The sequence below is a fragment of the Pygoscelis adeliae genome, unplaced genomic scaffold, assembly GCF_000699105.1.
Source record: "Pygoscelis adeliae isolate BGI_AS28 unplaced genomic scaffold, ASM69910v1 Scaffold57, whole genome shotgun sequence".
Lineage (NCBI taxonomy): Eukaryota > Metazoa > Chordata > Aves > Sphenisciformes > Spheniscidae > Pygoscelis > Pygoscelis adeliae.
Genome location: NW_008825615.1, coordinates 19,542,398 through 19,567,852, shown reverse-complemented (window position 1 = coordinate 19,567,852; position 25,455 = coordinate 19,542,398). Strand labels below are relative to the sequence as shown.

Below are 25,455 nucleotides of genomic sequence, written 5' to 3'. Positions count from 1 at the left end.
AAGAGCTGAAACAGGTGTAAGATGACCTAAAAACAAATACAAAGGTTTTTTTCCTATTTTAAACTATGCCATAGGTCATTATATATCTATATAAAGGAAAAAAACCAAACAAGGCACTGTTTTCTCTTGCTTTTCATTCCTTACAAGCATTTTTTTTTTGTGGTTAGTAAAAAATACATCACCATCTAAGTTTGGTTTAAAACACGCTTTTAAACTGTCCTGTTTCTGATAATATTTCCAGTGGAATAATTGCAGAAGTTATCTATGAAAGTGACATAGTCAAACTTGGAATTTACAGACCTCATTACATCAGTAAAGTTTTGAGGGAAGAGAGGAGGTTTGATGCTCAGAAGACTAGAGCATTAAAAGAAAAACAACTTGCGAAAATGTTCGGAAGTACTTCCTCATTATTGTCTTTTCCTTCAACTTGATGGAAACCAAAACTTCAGAAGGAAATTGAGGTCAATAAAGACATACCCATTTCACAAGGCTCAAAGTTGGGATGGAAAATTCATAAAAAACAAGGAACAAGAGAGCTCAAATTTATTTCCCTCACCAACTCTCACACGTACACTAACTCTTAGATTTTTTTTTTTTTTTAGACACCTAGAAAGGCTGTATTATAGCCCATTTTATTGGAGACAGGACTTATTATAACTCATCCTCAGTTTCATTAAATCAGAAGTGGCAGACATTCTTTGTCACAGAGAAAAAAACAGATTAAAAAAAAGTAGAAATCTTTCTTCCTCTTGTTCTCACTCATCGTCTGAGGAAGAATTTTTACCTATGCTGCTTTAAATCATCTACATTCCCTTATTTTTATTTATTAAATATTTGTTATTATTAGTTATTTATTTAACTTAAAAGCTTCAGTGTCTCATATATGTCCTGGCATATGATTATAGTCAATATTTTGATTAGATGTCTAAGAATTCTACCGTATAAACAGGAGAATAAAGCTATTTTAAAAACGTTAAGTTAGTACTCAGCCCAATTATTTCTCTTAGTGCTGCAGATCTTATTTGTCCAACACACTTTTCAAAAGCCACATACATCCTTGTCAATCAATATATTTTTTTAAAATAAATGCAACAACACTGAATCTAAAAGGCCATGCCTAAGTTGCAATTAGTTAATTACCCTCACTGATTAAGTGATTATATCATTACTGGGACTTACCTGAAACTAGACCAGGAAATAAACAGATGTGCTCATCAGAATAAAAGTAAACAAAGTTTAAAGTTCTAAACACACACCACCACCCCCAACACACACATTTTTTATTCCATAATTGGAAGTCATCAGTAACAGTCCATTCCTGTGTGTACAAAAATATTGCAACCACAGAAGCACAAAAAATTATGGAAAATCATTTGCCCTGAACTTAGTTCAGTACCAAGTTCACATTATAAGCATTTCCTCTTCTCAAATAATGGTTAGAGGGTACAGTGGGTAGGAAAGACAAGTAGGAAGTAAGCATGCGTAACAGCAGAAAACGTGAAATTTGACTCTGAATAACTATGATTTTGACAGTGGCAGCTTAAAGTAATGAACTCCCCAGTGTACACAGGAGCAGGGGAGGCATTTCACACAACCTGTTTTGTCATCAATACATTAAAAATAATTTCAAACAGGGAGACAAGGTGGACAGTGAGAACACTAACACACAATTACTATGCTACAGTTAGATTCACCTCAGGACTGTCTATCAGCCCTTCTCTAGCTGAAACAAGTCCATTTTATCAAGTTCTTACACAACCCTTTTTTCTGCTTCCTTTCTCAAGATTAGTTTTCCTGCAGCTAGCTACATTTAGGTTTAGAGCTTGTTTACACTTACAGCTAAAGCTGGCATTTTCTGCTCCAATTAGGCAACCGCTACATACTATTAGACAAGCTACTTGTTAAATTGCTTTCAGTTGTCACCGAAGCCAGCAGATTTCTCTATGACAGCTAAGCTGTTTGAAATGAAGAACAGAGGAGAGAGGGGAGAAGAATGAGTGAATGTATATACATAAGAACACTGGAAAAGGAAAGAATTTGCTAACCAGCAGCAAAAAAAAAAAAAAAAAAAAGGCATTGCTACAGGAACCGGAGACTGAACTACAAGGCTGTTTCTGTCACAACAGAAGTTAGAGATATTATACATGCAGCCCACTCAGTCTAAACAGAGACAGTTTTTTTTGTTTGTGTTTTGTTTTTTTGTTTTGTTCCACCCCCACCTCCTCCCCCAAACCCCACATCTCTATATTCCCCCCAAGCATATAGCTACCAGCTTGTAAATCTGGCTGGGCACCATTTCTACCGTAGTCACCAGAGGTTGGTGTCTTCAGTCAAATACTCACTTCTGGTTATATCTATCCCATTTTCACAGTATAATGCCACTGTAATATTGCATGTAATAAGAGAATTTTTAAGCCCTTGAGAGAAGAACATAAGAATGTGTGACAACACTTCGTTGTATAATAATTATAATCTCCATTGCTCTTTAGCTTATTCACAATAGACAGCTCTTCAGAGTAATTAACTAAAACGAAGCTGAATTGTTTAACAAGTCTCTAAAACTGTTTACTGCATTGGGTACTGCTAGAGTTTAGTTTCTCAAGCATATGCACTTCATAAATTTCATCTAAAAGCCAGGGCTGCCCATGCATATTTTTTAGACAAATTTTGTCTTCTAGGCATTTCCGTCACAAATTTAAGTTTTCTATAATAGAATGGCTGCAGGAAGATGGGATTAGGATGAGTAAGGACACAGTCCAGATGTCCCAGCGATGATTTCTTAAACACAAGTATACTGTCAGCATTAATAATTTCAATGGAAAAAGTAAGGAGAACACACACACAAAAAAAATCCCACAGCTGTACTGAATTTCAACAGGAATTCCTTATACAGGATAACAATACTGGGATATTTCACAGTTGATAGACATTCACATTTTTATTTAATGAATATGGAGTAAATTGCATTTTGTCTATTTATATAGCACAATATAGATTCCTTTTCTTAAAAAAACCTAAAACTTAGGAGTAATAATAGCTTAGTATTTTTCTTCACTACCTCTTAAATAAACGAAGGAGACAAAAATGATCAAATAGGTTGTCTCCACAACCTATCTAACACTCTGCCTAGGCTCTCTGCATTTCAATTTCCTTTTTCAGAATCAGGGAAAACACAAAAACCAAAAGTGGAACAGCATGCTTTATACAAAAAGATTGAATATGATACATTTAGCTTGTATACAATTATCCTTCTTCAGCAACTCTTAAATTCTAATTTTTTATAAGGAAGGTGCTAAACAGCTATCAGTAAATCCCAAGTCCGTTAAAAAGTGGTTATAATTCTGACTAAGAAAAAGGCCTGAGACTAAGGAGGCCATTAAAAGAGAGTTCTACAGTTAGCAAGTTTCTAGTCAGAAGCATGCATGTCTACTTTGACTATATACTATAAAGGTATTAAAAATAATTAGTGAGGTTTTAAAGTATCAACAAAAGTAAAGAAATCACAGAACTGCAGACCTCAAGAGAAACATTCTCCATTAAATTAGTGCTTGTTGCAAGTAGATCCTGCCCTAATAAGGGTCAGAAACAAACAAAACCAATCCTCAGAACAAAATTTAGTCAAAGGCCATATCCAAGCAAGTCATTCATGCTTAGAAATGCTTTCTCAGTCTTTTGCCACTTTTTTTTTTGCGGTACAGCAAGTTTTTAAGCATTTATAATACTGCATTTGGAAGCATATTCACAAGCTTAGGGAAAAAGAAATTAAGTCCTCTTATTTGTAGTTTTCCATTTGCTCTCTTTAATACTTTGCCTGCCAAGAAGGCTCAGGTTTACTACATGTATGCCTAACTTCTAAATGGTTTAAGGTAATAAAGCTGGTTATCTAGATCCTCTTTAATTTTATGTTGAAGCAAGAAGAAACTTTTCTTACATCTTCTGAAATTAAGAACTATAGCTCTTGCAATGGAAGAATCAGGTTCCTCAACGGGAGAAATGTTTAGAAAGCCTTATCTAATTGTCCTGGGGAGGGGGGCACCCCTATTTTGGTTACATCCATTTTCTGAGTATTTTGGTAGAATGGGGGAGAAGGAAAAAAAAATCTGATTTAGGACAACCAGAATCCCAAAGGAAGGTACGTCTTAGTATGCCCTTGAATGGAAATTTTGGTCACAGGCAGGTCATTGGCTTTGTTGGGGTTTTTTTAAGTCACTTAAAAAAAAATTAAAAAATTTCTCTTTTCAAGAGATGAAATATAAGCAACTACCCTTCTTTTTTGGGGTTCAGAAGAAGCGTGGCACCTCCACATGTTTTCTCCATCCCTAACAGAACTACAACCTTCCTAAAGAAAATGCAAATACCATTCAGAAGATTACTCTATAGTCACAAAGGACAGCATCCCTTAATTTTCCTTCAATTTCCAGTTATTCTGGGTTTTATAGTAAGCTTTAGTTTCAGAACTATGTGAGGAGCTTTACGGGACAACGCTTTCTGATACTAAATTATTAATCTTCCAAAATTAAATGAGAACCAGTCATTAATATGGGTCTTAATCTTCTATATACTTAAGAATCTCAACTTCAACTTGATCTCAAAAGAGGCATATAAATGCAAATATTTACAGGATATAAAAGTATGATCTTAAAATTTTATGGGCATAAGTCCCTGTTATGCTTCAAGATGCAGACATTTAAGGCAATGCTGCAAACTGCATTCCAATAATATAAGAATCTAGGGGGGAGTTAGGTTGTGCATATCGGTAATGGTATTTTCACAATTTGAAAATAACTGTTAAAGGCAAGTAGAACATTGTGATGAGTTTTGTAGTAAAAGCTGTTATTTAATGTTAGAAAATACTTAGACTTTAAGCCAGCTTCTCTTTAAAGAAATCCTCGATTTCTTATTGACACTAAATTAAATTTTTTAGTAGATTTTGTAGGACTGAAATAATCATTTCCAAACTAGGAAGGAGTTTGTATCTACACAAAAAAAATCCCTCTCATTTTCTATTGTTCATCTTAGATTACTGCTACTTAAATGATCAGCTGATTTGTAGGCATGCCCATAACCTTTGGTCTACAAGAAGAGTTACTTAAAATAGTATATGATAAAAAAATCAATGACTGTTTTTCCTTTTCCAAGGCCACACATTATCGCTCCAAATCTAATAGCCTATCACTAAACATGTACTTTCAGTGTCCAATGCCATAAAAATCACAACATGTAAGTGACTATTCATGCAAGAGCTCCTTAAATTTAAATGAAATCACAATCAGAGAAGAATGGTGAAGTTATTTTTTGGTTTCACAGATGGGTAACTGATTTCTCTTTTTCCTATGAGTTTATCACTGCAACCCTCTTCGAGGCTTTTTTTTTTTTAAGTACACATTTGTAGAACATCAGTCAAGGCAGAACCCTTTCTGTACTACCATAGCATTTGCCTTCCTCCAACAGAAAACAAGCTCAGTTAGTTTGCTGTTAATTTCAAGAACAGCCTTAGTTGCTTTGCTGTGAAAATCATAGATACAGAACTGTTCTTTTTGCTCCATGTTCCCTTTCCTATGAGCTACATTTCACCTGTATTAGGATTCTGGATCAAAAGCTTTTGTTTCATTAACTTGAAGAACATTGTATTAGGAATCAGGTATAAACAATCAGAGGAGTTATACATCACAAGGTCAACTAAATTCTCCCCCTCACCTCCCACTTCAGTGGGAGTTTGGGCAGGCCCTAATTTATAAGGAATGGTATAGACTCACTACAAATGAAGGCATTTTCAGCTTAAGAAATTACTCCATAGTCATGCTTATTTAGCACATCATCATCATAGAGCCAATAAACAGCCTGTTACCTATTTCAAAAGGACAATTGTTTCCCAATGCTATCAAGTATCATTTTATAGAATAAGCTTAATGCTTTTTCAGCCTTTTGAAAATGTGCCTCTCATTATTGACTACACAAAAGAAGTACTAGAAGTACTGATCTCGAAAAACAAAATGGGTGTCAAACAAATGGAACTGCAACAAGTTGAGATTTCCAGGTGATCTTCTGTCACAGTAACGGGATGCAATTCAGGACAACAGCCACAGAATCCTTCAAAAGCAAGTTCTACCACAGACACACATAAGAAAGCCCTGTAGCCAACCTGTTACTAGCTATCCTTGTTACAGATTGGGGGGCGGCTTTTTTTTTTTTTAATTAAAAAACCCCCAAAACTCCCAGTAACACAGATTTCTACAGTAATTATGTTGGAAAGGACTTTTGGAGGTCATTAGCCCAAACCCCATTAAAATTTTAGATCAAGTTTCCTAGTACACTGTTCAGTTTTCAGCTCCTCCAAGGATGGAGATACCAAAACTCTCTCTGGACAGCCCATTCCCAATGTTTGATCATCTCCAAGGTGGAATTCCCTCCCCCATCTAGTTGGAATTACTCTTGCCACAACTTGTTTGTTGCCCCTTCTCCCATTGCTGAGCACCTCCAAAAAGCGCGCGGCTCAGTCTTCTCTATACTCCTCCTTCCCATTTGGTAGTTGAAGTGATGAGATTTCCTCTTAACCTTCTTTTCTTATGACTTAAACTCAATTCTCTCAGTCTCTCCTTATACATAATGTCATCTGGCTCTCTGGCCGTTACGGTGCCCTCCCTCCATTGGACTCACTCTACTGTGTCACTACCTTTCTTTTACTAAGGACCCCACTGGTCACAGTACTTCCAGTGTGGACTCACAAATGCTGCTCCAGTGTGGTCTCAAAAAGAACAATCACTTCCTTCGAACTGCTGGCTACGCTGCTAATGCAGCACAGTATGTCATCAGCCACCTTTGTGGCAAGGATGCAATGCTGACTCATGTTCAACTGGGCATCCACCAGAACCCCTAGGTCATTTTCCGTGGAGTTGCTTCCAGCCAGGTTACCCCCAGCCGGTATTGTTGGTTATTCCATGTCAGACACAGGACTCCACGCTCCAGTGTTAATCCCCAAGGTACACCACTAGCACACGGCCATCTATCAAACTTTGTACTGCTGATTACCATCCTTTGACCCTGACAGTCTATCTGACCATTCACTTACCCAGATGATATCTCACCTTCTTGGCTATAAGAATACTACAGGAGACTATGTTGAAGGCCCTGCTAAATAAATTAAAGAACATGCACTGTGACCTGCCTATCTACAAGCCAGTCACATCATCATAGAAGGCAATTGGGTTGCACAACCTGCCTTTGGTAAATCCAGATTTACTGTTCCCAATTCCCTTTTTGTCCTTCACATGCTTTGAAAGAGCTTCCAGGATTTACTCCGTAACATGTTCACAGTTCTCCAGACCCTCCTTCTTGCCCTTCTTGAAAGTGGGTGCGATGATTGCCTTTTCCAGTCACCAAGGAACCTCCCAATTGTGATGACTTCTCAAAGAGGATAGAAACCAACCTTACAATGACATCAGCCAGCATGCCTGGATGCACAACATCTTGTCCTACTGACATGCAATTGCACAACTGGCTTAACTACTCCCCATTTATCATCATCTACTGTGGGTAATGCTTCACTCCCATAGACTTTATCATTTCGCTCAGGGGCCTGGGTGGCCTGAGGACAAATCCTACCAGAAAAACCAGGCAAAAAAGGCACTAAGTACCTCAGCCTTTTCCTTGTCTTGTATCGCTAGTCCCTTGCCCATTGAGCAGTGGGCCCACATTTTCTTTAGCCTTCCAGTTGTTGCCCCCACCCTTCTTGTTTCTTCCCACATCCCTCATGAGTTTCAACTCCAGCTGAGCTTTGGCCTTCCTAACTCCATCCCAGCACACTCAGGCAACATCTCTATATTTCTCTTGGATAGCTAGTACCTGCTTTCATCTCCTCTGTACTTCCTTTTTGTGTTGTAAGGGCTCAGAGCTCTGCCTTAGGAGCTTAGCTGCCTGCACTTACGGGCAGCTCTCTGATATGACACAGCTGTTAAGCCAGATTGTTGTGAAGAAAGAGCTACTTATGAAAGACCTGTAAGAAGCCACCTCAGCAGGGGCTCCCCTCACATTACTCAGGAGCTGCTTTTAAGCTGAGGTTTTTAAGCAGCTCCAAGCCTCAGCTAGACCGCAGCCATGCCTGTGCCTGGGCACATACCCCAGTTGATGCACACCCTGACTTCACAGACTTTATACACTGGCTTGACCTCAGACCTGCCTTGTGTCACCGAACTGTTGGTTGAACCTGGTTACTGTTACCAGACATGCTCTGCTCTCCTTTTTCAGGTACTGTGGGACTGCTTCCACAGTGATGACAGCTCCTGTGCCTGCCTTGTCCCAGCTAGCCTTCCCTCACCTTCCCCTTGCTGCTCCCTGACACATCTGAGCTCAGTCAGGCATCCTGCCACACTTGCTCAGTTTTCTGCATGTCAAAATGAGCCATTCTTGTGCTTTGAGAAGGTTATTCTTGAAGATCAACCAGCTCTCCAGAGCTCCTTTGCAATTCAGACCAGCCTTCCATTTGATCCTACCAAGCAGACCCCCAAACAAGACAAACATCTGTTCTTCTGTACAGGGTTCTAATCCTACTACTCATTTTGCTCATTTCTTTCAGGACTTTAGTCTCCTGCCCTGGACTGCATCCACAATCAGTTCTTCCTTGTCTGTGAGTAACAAGTCTAGCTGAGCACCTCCGCTAGAGAAAGCTTTTTATACTCTCAGGAAACATGCCTTTTTATTTCAAGTCAGTTTAACAACCTCTTTCAGTTATGGCAAAATTTGGTTTTAGATGAGCTACAATACAAAGCAATTCACACTTCTTCTACACTTATGCACAGAGCCTTTTACCCACAAGTAATCCCACAGCTACCTCATTTTGCAACTCCTTCATCTTTCGGCATAGCATCCACATTCAACAACCCATTTGAAAAAGGTCTTTTACTTACCTGTCAAAATATTCACTTTCATTGCACAAACACACACAAAATAATGCTCTTTAGCAGGGTACTAAGATAGTGCCTGAATTGATATTTGCCTTCTGTTGGGTTTACATTCCCCATGGCGTTTCTGTTGCAACATGAGGGCAGGAGGAAGTGCTGGATCATGTATTCCCACTAATCTTTAGGTGCATCTCTAACAGCTGAGCAGAGTTGTACCAGTGTAAGTCATTTTCTCACTGTTCAACAGGCATTACACCGAAGACAATTATAGCTTACACTGAAGTTTCATATTAAATACTGTTAAACACTGCGTTCATGGATATACACCAAGACTATTTTCTTGGCTTTCACAGGACTTGTGCACTGACCTCAAGTGTTCTAGGTATTAAGTACCACTAGCGCTTGTATTCAAATTTGTCTGTTGGTATCAATAGATGAAAAAAGTAGATACCATACTGTTCTCAAGTAAAGTTACTATATTTAAAAGCATATTATCAGAAAAAGGACTGTGCGGTCTCACCTTGAAATGATTCGCAGGGTGTATCTGTTGATGTACTAGCATCTGCTGATGAAGTCTGTACATTATCCAAATTCTTTTCTTTGGATTTTGAGCCCAGATTTCCAAGAACCGCCTCCTCTTCTCTACTTGAAGTATGCGCAAGAGAAGATGAAGTTTCAGCATAGAGTCGTTTCAGTACTTTCCTTATGAACACTGTGGGGTAAGAAAACTTTTTTAAACAGAAAGAAATGTTTTTTTAAAGTCTTAAAATACCTTTAAAACACTGCAACAACTAATTGATACAAGACAGTTTCCCTCATATTCCATGCAAGTCTGTCTTCAGTAGTCCCTACCTCTCACAGGTAAAGCTGAATATAATATATTAAAGTCCTAAACTTGAGTCAGAAAAGCAGCTTTAAAACCCCAGAATTCACTAGCAAGGTTACATTTAAAATCTTCTGTTTGACTACATTTTGGCAATAAGTTAATACAGTACATTTACAGACTAAACACATTATTTTTTATATTTCTTTTAAAACAAGTATCTTCCTACACAAGTGTTATAAGGCTGCTCAAAATGCAGGTCTCTTCTGGCACAGAGGCACTGCAATTGAATCACTCATTAAAATCACTAAGCTACAACTATTTAATCACATAGAAAAACTAGAAGTAGACAGTAGCAGAAACACATGGTAACCCAATTATTTCTACAGAATTAGCAGTATTCTTCCACACCTCTTCCTCTTACGGGCCCCTTTCTGACGACACTGGCAATCTGCTACTAGTTACTCAAATGCAAGCATCATTTGATTAAGGAAAAGAAATATATGCAAATAATCTACTCATCAACAAAACTATCATATTTATATGGATGCGTGCATATTTCAATCACTTGAAATTGCATATTACATAAAAATATAAAGTAATACTAAGAAATTTATCTATTGCAAAACAACATCCCCAGTTTCAGGGATTCTACACAGTCAAGCAGGTATTGTGGGATGGGGGGAGGAGGGAAAAGAGAGATTTGGAGAAAAACACATTGCTATCTAAACTCCAGTTTTAAATTTAATATACAGTATATAGACACTATACAAGCAACCTGGTGCAGATTCCTAAAAAAATATTTCTGCTAAGAGAAAAGGACTTACATTGTTATAAGAAGAATGGCTCCTACTGCAGCTTAACAGAAGAACATACTATCATCACATAACACTCTTCAATAAATTACTTTCCTTCACAACTGAAAAAAATCACCTTCATCGAGCTGGGAAATCCTTGAATGACCAGTCCTTGACAGACAAACTTTATCTCCACATGTACCTTGGCAGTGTGCTTCAATTGTCATGTAAATGACTAACTATGGGGGAGAATGTCTTGTTAGGTTTTTTTTGAGCTCTTACTAGTTTATACACGATCACTTACTCTTTGCTTGTGCCCAATCTCTTGAATAATCGGTGACCTTATGAAAGGCCTATGACAAGATGCAAGCCTGAGGAGATTCTTGTGCAGAAAGCTTTGCTTATGAAGCCCGAATTTTAGTTTTTCTACACTTATCCATCATTCAGTGACATGAAAAAAACCTGTGACAAGCTGCCAGCAATGTCCCCATCAAGTAAGCACAAATCATTTTGCAAGTTATAAGTTAAGACCACCGTTCCCAGAAAGACAGACATCAACAAGTGACTGTGTATTTTCTTTTCATAAGGTTCCCTTGCCAGGATATTCTACAGCTAGAAAGACAAAATCCACAATTACTCTCCTCAGGGGACAACTAGAGAAAGTAGACAGAAATAAGCAGTGTAGTAAGACAAAGTTAACTACCCTTTGCAGATCTCTGACACTAAAGCAAGTTACCTAAGAGGTTTATCCTGGATCCTTTCCCTGAGTACTGCTACTAACACTGCAGCATTTTAATGAACTCCAGTAGAGCCGTTACTAAATGTCATGATTTAACCCCAGCCAGCAGCTACACACCACACAGCCACTCGCTCACTCCCCCGCCGGGTGAGATGAGAAAGAGAATCGGAAGGCTAAAAGCGAGAGAACTCATGGCTTGAAATAAAGACAGTTTAATAAGTAAAGCAGAAGCCACGCACGCAAGCAAAGCAAAACAAGGAATTCATTCACTGCTTCCCATGGGCAGGCAGGTGTTCAGCCATCTCCAGGAAAGCAGGGCTCCATCATGCGTAATGGTGACTTCGGAAGACAAACGCCATCACTCCGAACATTCCCCCCCCTCCTCCTTCTTCCCCCAGCTTTATATGCTGAGCATGACGTCACATGGTATGGAATATCCCTTTGGCCAGTTGGGGTCAGCTGTCCTGGCTGTGTCCCCTCCCAGTTTCTCAGTGGTGTGAGAAAGAGAAGGCCTTGACTCTGTGTAAGCACTGCTCAGCCATAAGCAAGACATTGGTGTGTTATCAACACTGTTTTCACCAAAAATCCAAAAAACATGGCACCACAGGAGCTGTTATGAAGAAGATTAACTCTAGCACAGCCAAAACCAGTACACAAAACTAACATTCAAGCACTTGTATCGAGGAAGCTATTCTTCATTGAGATACTGATGAATCTATATATGGAAATACATTTTCTCCAAATCTGCTGAGGAGAGCCAGCCTCCTCATAGCTACAGTCGATTTTACACTCCCCATCTTGAAATCTGATTTCTCTAGTCATCTGTTCAGTTAGCCCCACAAAAAAAAAAATTACTTCACTTTTTCTTTCCTTTTTAACATATAGGGATTATACTCATATGCACATTAGCATTGCTTCAGAAAGCAATATGAGACCAGTTCTGATACATTCATTCCTTCGCATTCACATGGGGCTCTCCCCATCTCTAATACCTATGCTTGAGAAAGCAAGCTGAAACAATGCCTGCCTTGGGAGGGTGTGAATACTGAGGAAAGTATTCTTTCACAAAAGTCTCTCTTGCTTAGAAAGAAATATCTAGATCAGTAGCAGCTATAGATTTACTTCAGCAAAGATGTGGTTTAGCTGCCAACACCAAAGCAGCATCCAATCTTACACGCTGGAGTTTTCAGCAGACACAGGAAGAAGCAGCTGGGTGCAGAGTGGGGGGAGTTCATTGCCTGCAAAGCTTTCACACCTGTGTCAGTGCATCTCAGCACTGCCAAGTCATCTCTTAAGACAACTAGTAATTCCCAATAACCACAACAGAATGGAAATGAGCAGCAGTGACACCGAGGCATGACTACGTCCCTGTTTGGAACCTGATGTATTTCAAGCCTTCTGAAGACAGCAGGAAGCAATGTATCCCAGCAGTACACCTTCCTTGGGAGAATGAAGAAGGTGGTATCACTAGTGAGCAGCTGAAAAAAACTGACAAATTTAGTCTGAGCTATTTGGAATCTTAAGTATATTCTAGCCTGAAAAAAAACTTAAAAAAAAGCACAAACAAGTTTGTCCTGCGTACCAATGAACAAGGAAATTACGCTCTGAGGAATATCTATCCTGCCATACTCAGCAGCTTTACATGCTCCAAAGAAGCACTCTGCTTTGTAGTTAGAGTCTCAGAGCTGAGCTACCACAACATTTTTCAGATGACAGAGGATGCTCTTTCCTCAGGGTTTTATTGCTGCAATTACTTAAAAAAAGATATCCTGTGATATCCATGAGCATTGGCTTAACCACAGGAGGTTGGTCTTGCCTGATGCTACAGAGCAGCTTTTCTCCCCTATTCAAAACTCTCCTTAACCTGATGTATTTGGCAGTATGCAGCACCAGAGATCAGTCCATCTGGTAAGAACTGCTCAAACCCTTAAAAATAACCTCTTAACAGGATATTAGCAATAAAGAAAATTCAAGGAAAAATATCTACCACCAGTGATATATCTAACCTGTCTGAGTTCCAAAATGGAATAAGACTGGCTCTCACCATACCCATAACATAGCCAAGTACATATGGTTATTTGTTGCTGTTGTTTTCCAGTCAACATAACTGATGGAGGAGCTGTACAGATTGATGTGGTCTTTCAATAGACCAATCTGGGAACACTTTTCCACTTTTCAAAGCAGGCTGATGTCTCTAAACAAGTATATACAATTTTGAGATGTGTTTTTAAGAAGACCTCAAGAAAAGACAAGGGACACCATAGAAAGATGAGGGATACGCTATTTGGAGTCAGAACCAATGAAAATTGCCACATTTACATACAGCATTAATGCACAAGGTACAAGGGAGTGAATTTAATATATCCTACCGGGTATGTTTTTGAGAACATTCTTGAAAATTGTATTCACATATTACAAAACCTGGTGTTCCAGTCTGGAAGAGAAAGAACAGTTTGAGGGGAATTATCTCTGGAACCGAGCCTGTAATCGAACAGGAAAGAAATGTGAACAGCAATAAGAAGCCAATTACAAGGAAAAAAAGGGAAGCCTTTTTGTACAGACTACTGCAAATATATCTCTCCTCTTAGAACAAAGCAGTGTCTGGAACTAACAGATGAGAAATTGGAAATGAGAGAGGAAACCAGATAAGCTAAGAGGTTTAGGGGCCAGGAATGGCAGTGATGTGGATGCAGCTGAAAACAACATAAAATGTTTGTTAGCATTAGCTCTGCATTGCTTTCAACTGTCCTTACTTCCCTACAAAGTCTGAGACAGCAGATAGTAATCCAAGAAGTTTTACAGGGCATAGACCAGGCAAGAATTAATGAAAGGAAGACTTCAGTTCACCCAATCCACGGTAAGTCTTTGAAAACTACCACTGTAGCTTATCATGGCTTTATTTCTCTGAGGTATAATGGATAGCTCATCACTCCCAACCTACTGAAGACTAAAGATGCTTTCCGAGTTCTATAGGGAATGTATTCTGCAATGTGAAAAAAAACCTCCCCATAGCTATACCTTACTGAAGGAAGACATAGTTCTGAACACCTGGTCACACAGTGACAACTGGAGGAAGCTCTAAGCCTCTAGGTTAGATGAGCATGGCCCAGGGTCCACCATATGTTGGAGTTCTGTGTTATCATAGCAGACTTAGTTGCCCTTTTAGTTCCGAGTAGTGTGTGGAAAGATTTTTCCATTGGTGATGTCTCCAGAGTTCAAACAGTCCAACAGCCCAAGCGCAAATAGAACTGTGAAGAAGTGCTTGCCACATTTTGTGTGTCCTTTCACCTCCAGGAATCTGACAGGATTTTAATACTACAATGGATAGATTCTTTTTGCTGTGGGATGTGTAGTGTTGAAAACAAGACACTGAAGGTGAGTGAAGGTGAGAAAAGCATTAGACTTTTTATAATCATCAACTAAAGGTGACTGTGTTCTGAATCTACCTGGATTTGCCAGACATCAGCCTGTGTGTGCACACATGGTGGTGGGGGCAAGAGCTGTGCATGCCACACTAGTTTTGTGGAATAGATTGAACACAGTTCTAGATTATACAAAGGAAACTTCACAATGTTAGAGCCAGGCACATGGCCAAAAGGAGGTACTGCACAGTAATAACATTAACAGAAATACCTGGCCCAAATCCTAAAGGTTTGAGAGTCTTCACTCTTTTGCTGTAGGGGAAGACCAGGCTACACTGACATTGCCTCTGTTAACAAGGTTGTAAAGATTAAAGAGAGAAATGAAACCTTACAGAGTTTTTTCTCCCCCGGGGGTGGGGCAGCTCCACACTTAGGGGGACAAGCAAACATTCCTAAAGGGAGATTACTAAACTGGAGGTGACTACAGATGAAAACTTGTGTGTTTAATCAATCATGAGAGAGATTAAGCCACTACTGTGATGGAGGTCACATACAACGACAATGTGATCCAAGACCCTATTGGGCCAAGTATTTTTTAATCTGAGACAGGAAAATGAACTACATTGATATATAACTCGAGAGATCTCACCGAAAACCTTGTACAGCCTTAAGTCTGCTGTGTACAAACCAGCTGAACTCAAACCTGAGCAGACACAGAGAAGAGTTTTTACAATAACCAACAAGACATAGAAGAAGGAGAGCTTGGGATGTCTAGCATAAGCAAACAAACGCCAAAAGAATTTAAGCAAGTAGTGAGAAGTGTTATGTAGCTCAAGGATAAGATTGCATTAGATCATGCCACAAAAATATTAGAGACCAATGATGGATCAGAATTGCCAATCAACACACTGATGAGCGTCTAGAAGTATTGCAACATTCTTCTAGTAAACTAACAGGAGAAAATAAAACTGTAGTTAGAGAAGTCTCTTAGATTGAGGTCTAACTGCTATAAACACTACAGGGCTGACTGCAAACAGAAAGGACTAGAATCAATTGCACTGAAGACTGTGTTTAATACTATATTCTTCATAGATCACTCCAGGGTTCCTTACATTTGGTTACTGACATGTACGCAAACTAAGCCAGAGATCACACTGGATCAGTACATGATCATACTGGATCCTTTTATTTGTTAAAAGGAAGTAGACGAAGTTTATCTTAGTTATTACGAAGGTCACCAGGGAAAGAAAAGTTTTCCTAACATAACGGTGGAAGAGTTTTTCTAACATAATGGTGGATCTATTACACAAAACATTCTGGATTTATTATATGTATCATAGATTTAAACCACTGTATGAGAAATTTAGACCAACAAGAGGTCTAAAACAGGTCTCTGAAGTTAAAGCTAGCAAAAAGGAGTCATCACATGTCAAACAATACAAGATAAGTTGCCTTTCATTAGGTACACGAATGGTGTACAAGACAGACATTCATAAAGAAAGAGTAAGTTACTAGTTATATCCACTGCATGGCTGTTGCTTTTTTAAAGGGGTAGAAACCACCTAACATCTTAGTGCAGTAACCAAGATGCTGAACTTTGCTTACTACTTCAGCAGTACCTAAGGCACAGTCACATTTAAGGGCAGTACATAAAAATGCATATATACAACTAATTTAGAGCATTAGGATGCGATTTTGCTCAGCTTCCTCACAGAAATCCCACTGACATCAAGTTTTCCACTCAAAGAAAAGGAAGTGTAATTTGGCTTATAGTAGTGGCAAATAACACAGTTTAAAAAGCCAACAGTGGAAGCTTTTGATCTGTAGAGCCACTGCACTTTCATTCAAAATATAATTATATTTAAACATAGGAACTTTCCTCACAGCATTATTAAGAGCCTGTGCCATTTCACAGTGAAGTACGTGGCTTCTGTGTACTTCTATAGCTTCAAAAAACACTGTGGTGGTGTGTCTGAGATGTAGACAGCTGTAAACACAAGATGAAGACAGAAGTTGGTGTATTTCTGCAGTTACAATATTTGAGTTGGAAGGGACCTACAACGATCATCTAGTCCAACTGCCTGCAAGTTTTCAGTAGAAAACTTCAATTCTAATAGACCTACAAATGTGAAAAGCTTACATACTCTAGTCTTGCCTTCTGCGTAAGTTTCCTATTTAGATTTCAAAAGTGCAACAAATTCACTTTCCAGCTGAAAATATGCAACACTATCAAAATACCCATCCTGTAATTGAAAGCACTGAATGTTCCTACTGTCCAATGAGCTAAAGCAACACCAAAAGACATACCTTTCCAGGAATTCTTCAGTGACGAAAAGGAGCCACTATTTTCAGGAATGAGACCAAGTTGGCATAGGTACCAAACTAGTTGCATGGCTAATTCTTGACAACTCATGTATGGAAATAGCGAAGTACAAATACATCAGAAAACTGAAAAAGCACCAAGTCTCTACAGTTTGACATTACATAAACAAAGCAAAGCGTAACTCCAAGAAATAGAGTGCAGAACACATGCTGGCTAGTGATACAAATTGTGAACATCCAGGATCTTTCTGCCACAATTTTGCGAGACGAGTAAAAAGCCTCCTTCAAATAAACGCATTGTTTGGCATCTGTGTATTAAATTGACACCACTTTAAGTTTCTTATGTACATAAGCAGATTACCCACATACACACATGTGCCAACACTGGAATAGCACTGCAGATTTATAAAGGTTCTCCTGGGGTTGACAGCATGACTTACAACTCAGTTAAGACTAGAGACTGTAACAAAAGCATGCTGAATAACTAAACAAATAAAGTTCTGAACAACATCAGAAGTGTTCCTGTCCAGATAAGTGTAGGAGACAACAGTTTCCTCAAAAACATTTCTGTGGAGAATGCTTGCCATGTACTTCTGGCTACTTGCCATACATACTGTAAGCACCCCCACCACATTTCTCAACTGGTTGCCTTCTGCCTACTCAAATGCAACTTGGGCAGCAAGAATAAAATAAGTGGCATCAAGAGCGCTGAACACATTAGAACTCAGTGAAGCTTGCAAGTTGCCCTACTTGGTCTCTCTCTCCTACAAACAGAAGAGTTTCCCAAAAAGGGAAGAGTCAGGAATTTCTTCTGAAACCATCCCATATGTAAGATGTGTTAACATGCTATTTCTGCTAAAGGAGAAGAAAAGATAGTACAGCAGAACAGAAGAGGATGGAAAGAGCACACAGAATGATAATCCACATGCAGAACATATGGACAAGGCTTCATTAAAATGTTCAGTTCATCCCTGTTAGTGCAGAATTACTCTCAGATATTCAAAAGGATGTAAATCATTGAAGTCTCTTTTATTATGTATCACATCTCCTACAAAGGCCATGACAGGACAGTTACTTTACAGAATGGTCATAAAAATCAAAGAAACATTAAGGTTGGAAGGGACCTCCAGACATCATCTACTCTAATCCTAATGCTCAGAGCAGGATCAATTAGAGCAGATTGCTTAGGGCCTTGCCTAGTTGGGTATAACAACCCCATTGCCTGGATAATCTCCTCTTCTCTAATCATGGCTGGACAGTCAACTCTTGATGGGAGACGCTCAAGGGGACCACTTGAAAAAGAGATACCTGGATTTCATTAGGACCCAAAACAACAGGGTGTAAAAGCATTTTAAGAGACCGATACTTACAGAAAATGTTAGTCAGACTGCCATTCTTACCAGCTAGCAGGTGGAAGGCTGATGATAACTTCTGGCTAGGAGCTACTATCCATTCCCTTAAACCATTCCCCACAAAGCTTACTTGCCCTTTAACCATACAGGATGGAGTTTCATGTTCTAGGTCTTCTGGGTTCTTTCTGAAGGAGTTGCTCAACTGGCCAAACTGATGAATAAAGGTCTTCACTGTGTATTTCTTTGGCCTAACATACAGTGATTCTTGGGTCATGGCTCCATAAGTCTCAAAAAGACAAAGGCACCTAGTTTGTATTTCAGACACTAAGGGCAAAATTCAGTTTGCAGTTATGATGCCTAATAGTAGACACACGCAAGGCGTCATACTCCGTTTACACATTAGACCCCCCTCCAGAGACCTAGCGTATACAAGACACCAATTCTGCTGACCAGCCACTGGGTCTCCAAGATGTACTCAGTATCCTATATTACAGAGTAATCCTATATTAGTATATCAGTATCCTATATTACACAGTAGTTTGTTTCCTATGAAGACCTCCCTACAGGTTAGAAACCTTGATTCTGAAGAAGAGTCTTTTGGTCCAGAAGGCGTAGTCTCTCAGCCTCATATACCTTACTTTTAACTATCTGCCTTCGCAAAGAAAGCACTTTTTTGAACAAAGGCTGTTCACCCCATTTCCCCCCAAGGTATTATCATCTGGGTCATCAGATGACAAGGAGGGTGGATTGCTTCGTTTTAATTTTTTTGAAACTGCAAAACTCTGGAATTAAGACCGAGTAGGAACACCATGGTGAAATGCTGATATCACAAACTAATTATTTTTAACTTGACTAGCTCCTTACACAATCTTTTAGTTCAATTAGCCTCATAAAACTTGAATGACAGCTTAAAGGGAAAAATTGTAGTTTTTGGCAGAATGTCTATATGTAAGGTGGGAATGGTCCTCTTTCCCAGTTTTACAATTGATCTCATTGACATTCCATATAACATAGGCCATTTTACTCTTAACTGCTAAAGCTATTATTACATGTTTAGTGGGAAAAAGGAGAACCCACATGTACTGTTTGGGAATCAAATAACAGGAAGATTTACTTGTATTCAAGGTCACATGAATTCTGTGCTTGAACTACTAGGTACCAGCTGTCTGCATCTCAGTACGGTTGTTAACCAAAACATCACGGGGAGCTGCACAAAAAGCTCAGATGCTGCCGTTTTAAGTCTAGCATGTAATACTAACTTCATGATATTGAGGTTTATCTCAAGACCTCTGACATTACTCTCACTGAAACAGCATCTATTCGTGTTCTATGTCCCATCAGACATCAAAATCAGATGCTAATTGCCTAGATTTTACTCCTGTCTTATTCTTTATTATAGTTCAAGAACTACACAGTGTAAAAAACCTCCAGTTTTGTGCCTAATATAGTAGTCCATAAAAAGTGGCTCCATTTATCTTTTCACCTAGCACTATTTTTTATAATATATGGAAAGCCACTTTGTTATCCAAAACTCAGCAATATACCATTCTGCTATCTTTGAGGCAACTTTTGAACGAGAGCAATTTATTTGAGTATATAGCACATGTCAGTAGGGTAGAAAGGAAGGAAAGTAAAGAATATAGTGATTACATACCCCTCATTTATGTATTCACCTAAATTAAGGAGGGAGTCACAATGGGAGAGTGATTTACCAGATTGACCTGTGTGCATCCAGGCCAACACAGTTCATAGCAATTGCAGATACGAAACAGTAAGTTATTCACTACAAAAAGCAGACATTTGTTTTTTCGTCTAAGCTTAGACGAAACGAAGGACAATCTCTGTGTCACACTGCAGTTTCAAATCAGTAAGACTGGTGTTACATCTGTCAGCAAATTCTGCATGACTGTGTAGTTCAATAACAATCTGACTAATAGATTGTGCCATCCCATCTCAACAAAGGCTTTAAAGGTCTCTCAGTAGGCCACCTTAATTGCAACCGCAAGCTCCTAGACATCTAATAAACTTGACATGACACAGATGATAAGAAGCTACATAACCAACACAATGAGAACATCAGGATTTTGTTCCAGGTGTCCATAAGAATCCTGTCTGCCTCATAGTGAAGCCTTGTAAGATGTGTACTCCCTACTACAGTCTTGGGAAAACAGGGCATCTTCACCATTATTTCAGTTTGTGCACGATACCCATTTTTCTAAGCATCTTTCACAATACATTTCTCATACTGCACCATTATCTTGATCTTACCTGGCACAATCAAACAGACCTCACTCAAAACATCTAAAGAGATCTCACCCACCCTTACCAAAGCAGCTCAACTTTGCTGATAATTCTGGCTACTCAAAATTGGGCCAACTGTAAACCATAGCTGTAAGAGACTTTGTTCCTGTTTCTTCTGAGACAGATTTTTTTTTTTTTGGGGGGGGGGGGGGGAGGGAGATGGCAGAGGAGGAAGGGAAAGGCTGTGCTCTTATAACATCACTGATCACCAAGACCACTCCCCTGCCAGCACAGGTGTACACTTTCTAAATTTCAGTAAGTTTAAACCTTACTTCATCCTAGAGGACTCTTATCTGGATGCAAACAGCATATGGCTTGAAGTGAACATCAAACTATACCACCCATGTGTGCTGAAGTTAAATGTTACGGTAGATGCCGGGGGTAACATGGCAAACGCACAGACAGTACTGTAATGGCCTACAGCACTGCCATAAGAACAGCTGAAAACAGTAAAAAAAAAGTCATTCAGAATTCAGATTACTGAAGAGAAAAAAAATCTGGAAATTTTAAAGAGACAGCTTGCTCACTCTGCTCATATGAAACTAAAATGAAGCTCAATATACTAGTATTTACAAAACAAACCATGAAACTGGCAGGCAAAAGTTCAACAAGACCGTCCATCATTTAGGTTTTATTTAAAAGGAGTCTTCATAAGTTCATATTATATAAAATAAAAATACAATTGAATGTCTACATAGCCTTCTTCAGGGAATAAATATATCACACTTCGCTGTGACTTCAATATTTGATTGTAACACAATATCCAGCAATTTCTGCAAGCATCCCCACATATACATATAACAGAAATCAGTATCATACCAAATATCCCATCATTAAAAAGAACTGGAAGTTTCAATGAGAGAGAATTTTTCTTTTCTTTCTAGTCATAAAGGGAGTTTTAATTTAAGCCATTAGGCAGGTCTTAATAGAAATGCAAACTTCTAAAGAACAGTTTTCAACCTTTTGAACTAAAGACAACTGAAAACATAAGAAACCACATAGTGCCTACTGGAAATAACACTCTGTGCTGGTTTTGGCTGGGATAGAGTTAATTTTCTTCATAGTAGCTGGTATAGTGCTGTGTTTTGGATTTGTGCTGGAAACAGTGTTGATAACACAGGGATGTTTTAGTTACTGCTGAGCAGTGCTTACACGGAGTCAAGGCCTTTTCTGCTTCTCACACCACCCCACCCCACCAGCAAGTAGGCTGGGGGGGCACAAGGAGTTGGGAGGGGGCACAGCCAGGACAGCTGACCCCAACTGGCCAAAGGGATATTCCATACCATGTGACATCATGCTCAGCATATAAAGCTGGGGGAAGAAGGAGGAAGGGGGGAATAAAGCTGGCCGGGGGGGCCGCTGCTCGGGGACTGGCTGGGCATCGGTCGGTGGGTGGTGAGCAATTCCATTGTGCATCACTTGCTTTGTATATTCTATTATCATTATTATTATTATTATTATTATATTTCAATTATTAAACTGTTCTTATCTCAACCCACAAGTTTTCTCACTTTTACTCTGCCGATTCTCTCCCCCATCCCACGGGGGGGGGCAAGCAAGCGGCTGTGTGGGGCTTAGTTGCCAGCTAGGGTTAAACCACGACGCAATCTTAAGTTTTTATGGATTGCTCCAAGATAGCCCATAGATTACAGAAATTTACCAATAACAAGCTCAAAACTAGGGTTGAGCAAAAGGCATCACACACTGATTGTTTAAAGAGGTAAAATAACCCCAAACCAACACACCAAAATGGCACACATCACCTCCTTCCCCACTTACCACTTTTACTAAATAACACAAATACATACGCCTGTTCCTAAAAATATGTTTAAACAGAGTCCTATCTATCTCTTGTGGACCATCCTATCTCACTGCAAAGTAGGTAAGAATTGCTGCAAAGTATAATTTCTTAAAAGAAACCACTCCCCCCCCCAGGAAAAAAAAAGAACCACCCACACAAAACACAGAACCCCAAAGACCACATTATGTCAGGCTCTACATATTCAGCTATCTGTAAGCACGAGTTATCCTCACAGACTTTCTAAATACAAAGCCATTGGATCTATCATTTCTGCCTCTTCTTTCATTACCAAGTTGGCCTTTCTCCTTGGCTAGATTTCTCATCCAGGCACAAGGTTGAAGTCAGCAACAAAAAAAGGCCTAAGTTTTGCCCCCGCCCCCCCCCCCAAAGGTTTTAATGGCAGAATCAATTACACTTGCTTTAGTGCAATTTCTACATTTAATCACAGAAAACAGGTATTTCTGATTTATTCAACTACAATCCAAATAAAATTTAGACCTTGGTAAGCTGTAATAAATCTTTGGTCACCGAAAGCAACATGCACTGTTAATTGCTTGGGGGTGGGGGGGAGCAAGATACCTCTCCCAGAGCAAAAGAAAATAGTATCAGGCATCAAACTCCATTTCTAATTACTGATAAATGTATATTGACGAAAGAAGAGACATCCACCCTAAAAAATTAGTTTTATCCTTCTTTTCACAGAAAAACCCTCAAAGTATTTTCCAAAAATTATGTTGAGTTTAAAAAACAAAAATAAAAAAATAAATCAAGATGTTTAAGAAGCAAGGTTGTTCTTAAACAGTTAGAAAAAGGAAAAAAAATGGTGTTTTTTCTGCAAGAATTAAGCTGTTTAATATCCAATATGGCCATTTTAAAAAAACCCCAACAAACCAACAAAACCCTAAAACGAAGGAACTGCAATCTCATTTCAATCCCTATTACAAGTATGAGCTTCCTGCCCCAAGCCCAAGTCATTTGACTCATCACATAGAGATGAAAATAGCACTCCTCGATAGAATACTCTCACTGTTTAAAGTCTTTTGTTACCGTTGTTACTGATCACTATCAATTGGCTGCATTTGATTTTCAGTTTAATCTCTCAAATACAAAGTCTCCTGCAGTACCACTAGATCATCCTTTGTACGGCATACTAACTTTTGTGTCACTTCTTATAAGCAGTTAAGGTTGTTAATGTATACTACACCTACACCAATATCTTAACTCTACCCTTCAGCAGCTGGAATGCCACTCTGTAACCCTCTACGACAGTGTTACCTCGGGGCTGCACAAACTTTCAAGAAAGATGACTACAGCTTTAAAGATGCAGTTGGTGATGTTTAACGGCTATGAATTATGAATCCAGCTGTTCCAGAGAGGATAATCATCCTGTCAGTAATACATATAATGACAACTGCTGCTAGTACCTCTAGCCCTGTTACGAATCATTAGTACATGAGCAACTGAAAAACAAAAAGACGCACAAAACTCAAAAAAATTTGCACTCACTTACATCTGCCCAACCCTTTCCTGGCAAAGTGAAGTGCATTTCACTTACCTGCACTGCTGCCTTACTGTCTTTCAGCTATTTAGATTCTCGTCGTTGACAATTAGACCCATGACCTACAAGCTGTTGACCATCCCCTTTATTCTGTATTATGGCCCAGTTCAATACAAAACAAAAAACTCCAGTGTTCACTTGTAATACAGGCAAAAGTCTATCTTCAGCATCTTCAACCTACTCCTGTACACAGGAGCAAAACCAACCTTAAAGAGAAGCATCTAAACCTTCTTTTTCAGCTCTTTTTTGAGACACTTGTCTTTTTCAAAATGTATATAGTTTTACACGATACAAAGTCAACAGTTTCCATAAATGCTATCAGCTGCAGAGGTTGATCAGATGAGCTTGTAAACTCTTCCAATTTTGTTATTTCATCCCAGGTGACCACGTGGCTTTCCATCATCCTTTTATTCCTCGCTGTATTTTCTTCCCAATCACTCATTAGAGTGGCTGAAGAAAACTTTACTGTGTAAACTTAGAAATCACTTAAGACAGACACTCAGCACAATCATTTTAGCTTTCTCTTCCACCCTACAGAAACACATGGTTCTTTATTTGACCTTTGGTTTTAAACAATTTGAGTGCTTTGGAATTTGTTTCCCCCACTCTCAGCTCTAGAGACACACATTTATTTACAAGTGAATGAACTCACTCTTCCCAACTCTCTAACTTCCCCCCAAAAGACATCAATTTGTAATTCTCTGCCTTTCCTCAAGGAAGTCACACTAGAAGCAAAACAGTTACTCCATCAGCCTTCTCCATTTCTCACAATGAAGCTGCTTCCAAAACAAAGATATTACTAATCTGTTTTTATTCTTCCTTCAAAACTATCACTAGTTGCAGTCAGCCAGCAAATAGCTTAAACACTAACCCTTGCTGTTCAGTCTCACTCTCATGTTGTTATCTTCACAGGAAGGATTCCAGTTTCAGGATGCTGGAACTGTTTGAAAACTCAAGAGCCAGCTACAAAGTCACTACAGTAGGCAAGCACTCAGCTCTCTTACAGCTCAGCCCTAACTCAATCCCTCTTAAGAACAAGATATCACTTAAAGAACACCTGTATTTTTATTATTGCATTCTTCCTGCGCAAGGCCATGTCTTGAAAAACATAAAGGCAAACCAAATGTACTGAAGTTATGCTTGGACAGGGGAAGGCTTTTTTTTTTTTCTTTGCAAGTACCGTACCATGGTTATTTCAGAATTGTGCTAGCTTGCTTTAAATAAGCCAAACTGTGTGGTCACTAACGAGTACACGTGCATACGCACACTGAGAAAAACGGTGTTCGTCTTAAAATACTTTGTGATCGAAGCAGTAATTTTATTTACTCCCCCCTCCTAGCCCGCAGTCAGGAATACACAGCAGGAACTCCCCCTGGCGCCTCCGAGCCAGAGGGGTGCGGGACCGGAGCTCCGAGAAGGGCCCAGACCGTGAGGCCGCGCTGCTGCCGGCCGGCCGGCCCTCTGCTCACCCCGCACACCTGCCGCCCCGACCGGGGCCCTTCC

General features: G+C 39.2%; 1 protein-coding gene across 1 annotated transcript in view; it reads right to left on the bottom strand.

Moving 5' to 3' along the window:
- ERICH1 (glutamate-rich 1) overlaps positions 1-25,455 on the bottom strand; it is an 88,140-nt gene that overhangs the window by 48,199 nt on the left and 14,486 nt on the right. The window contains exon 2 of the mRNA XM_009333263.1: positions 9,418-9,609. Within this exon, the coding sequence (XP_009331538.1) occupies positions 9,418-9,609 (192 nt within the window). The remainder of the gene's footprint in view (positions 1-9,417; positions 9,610-25,455) is intronic.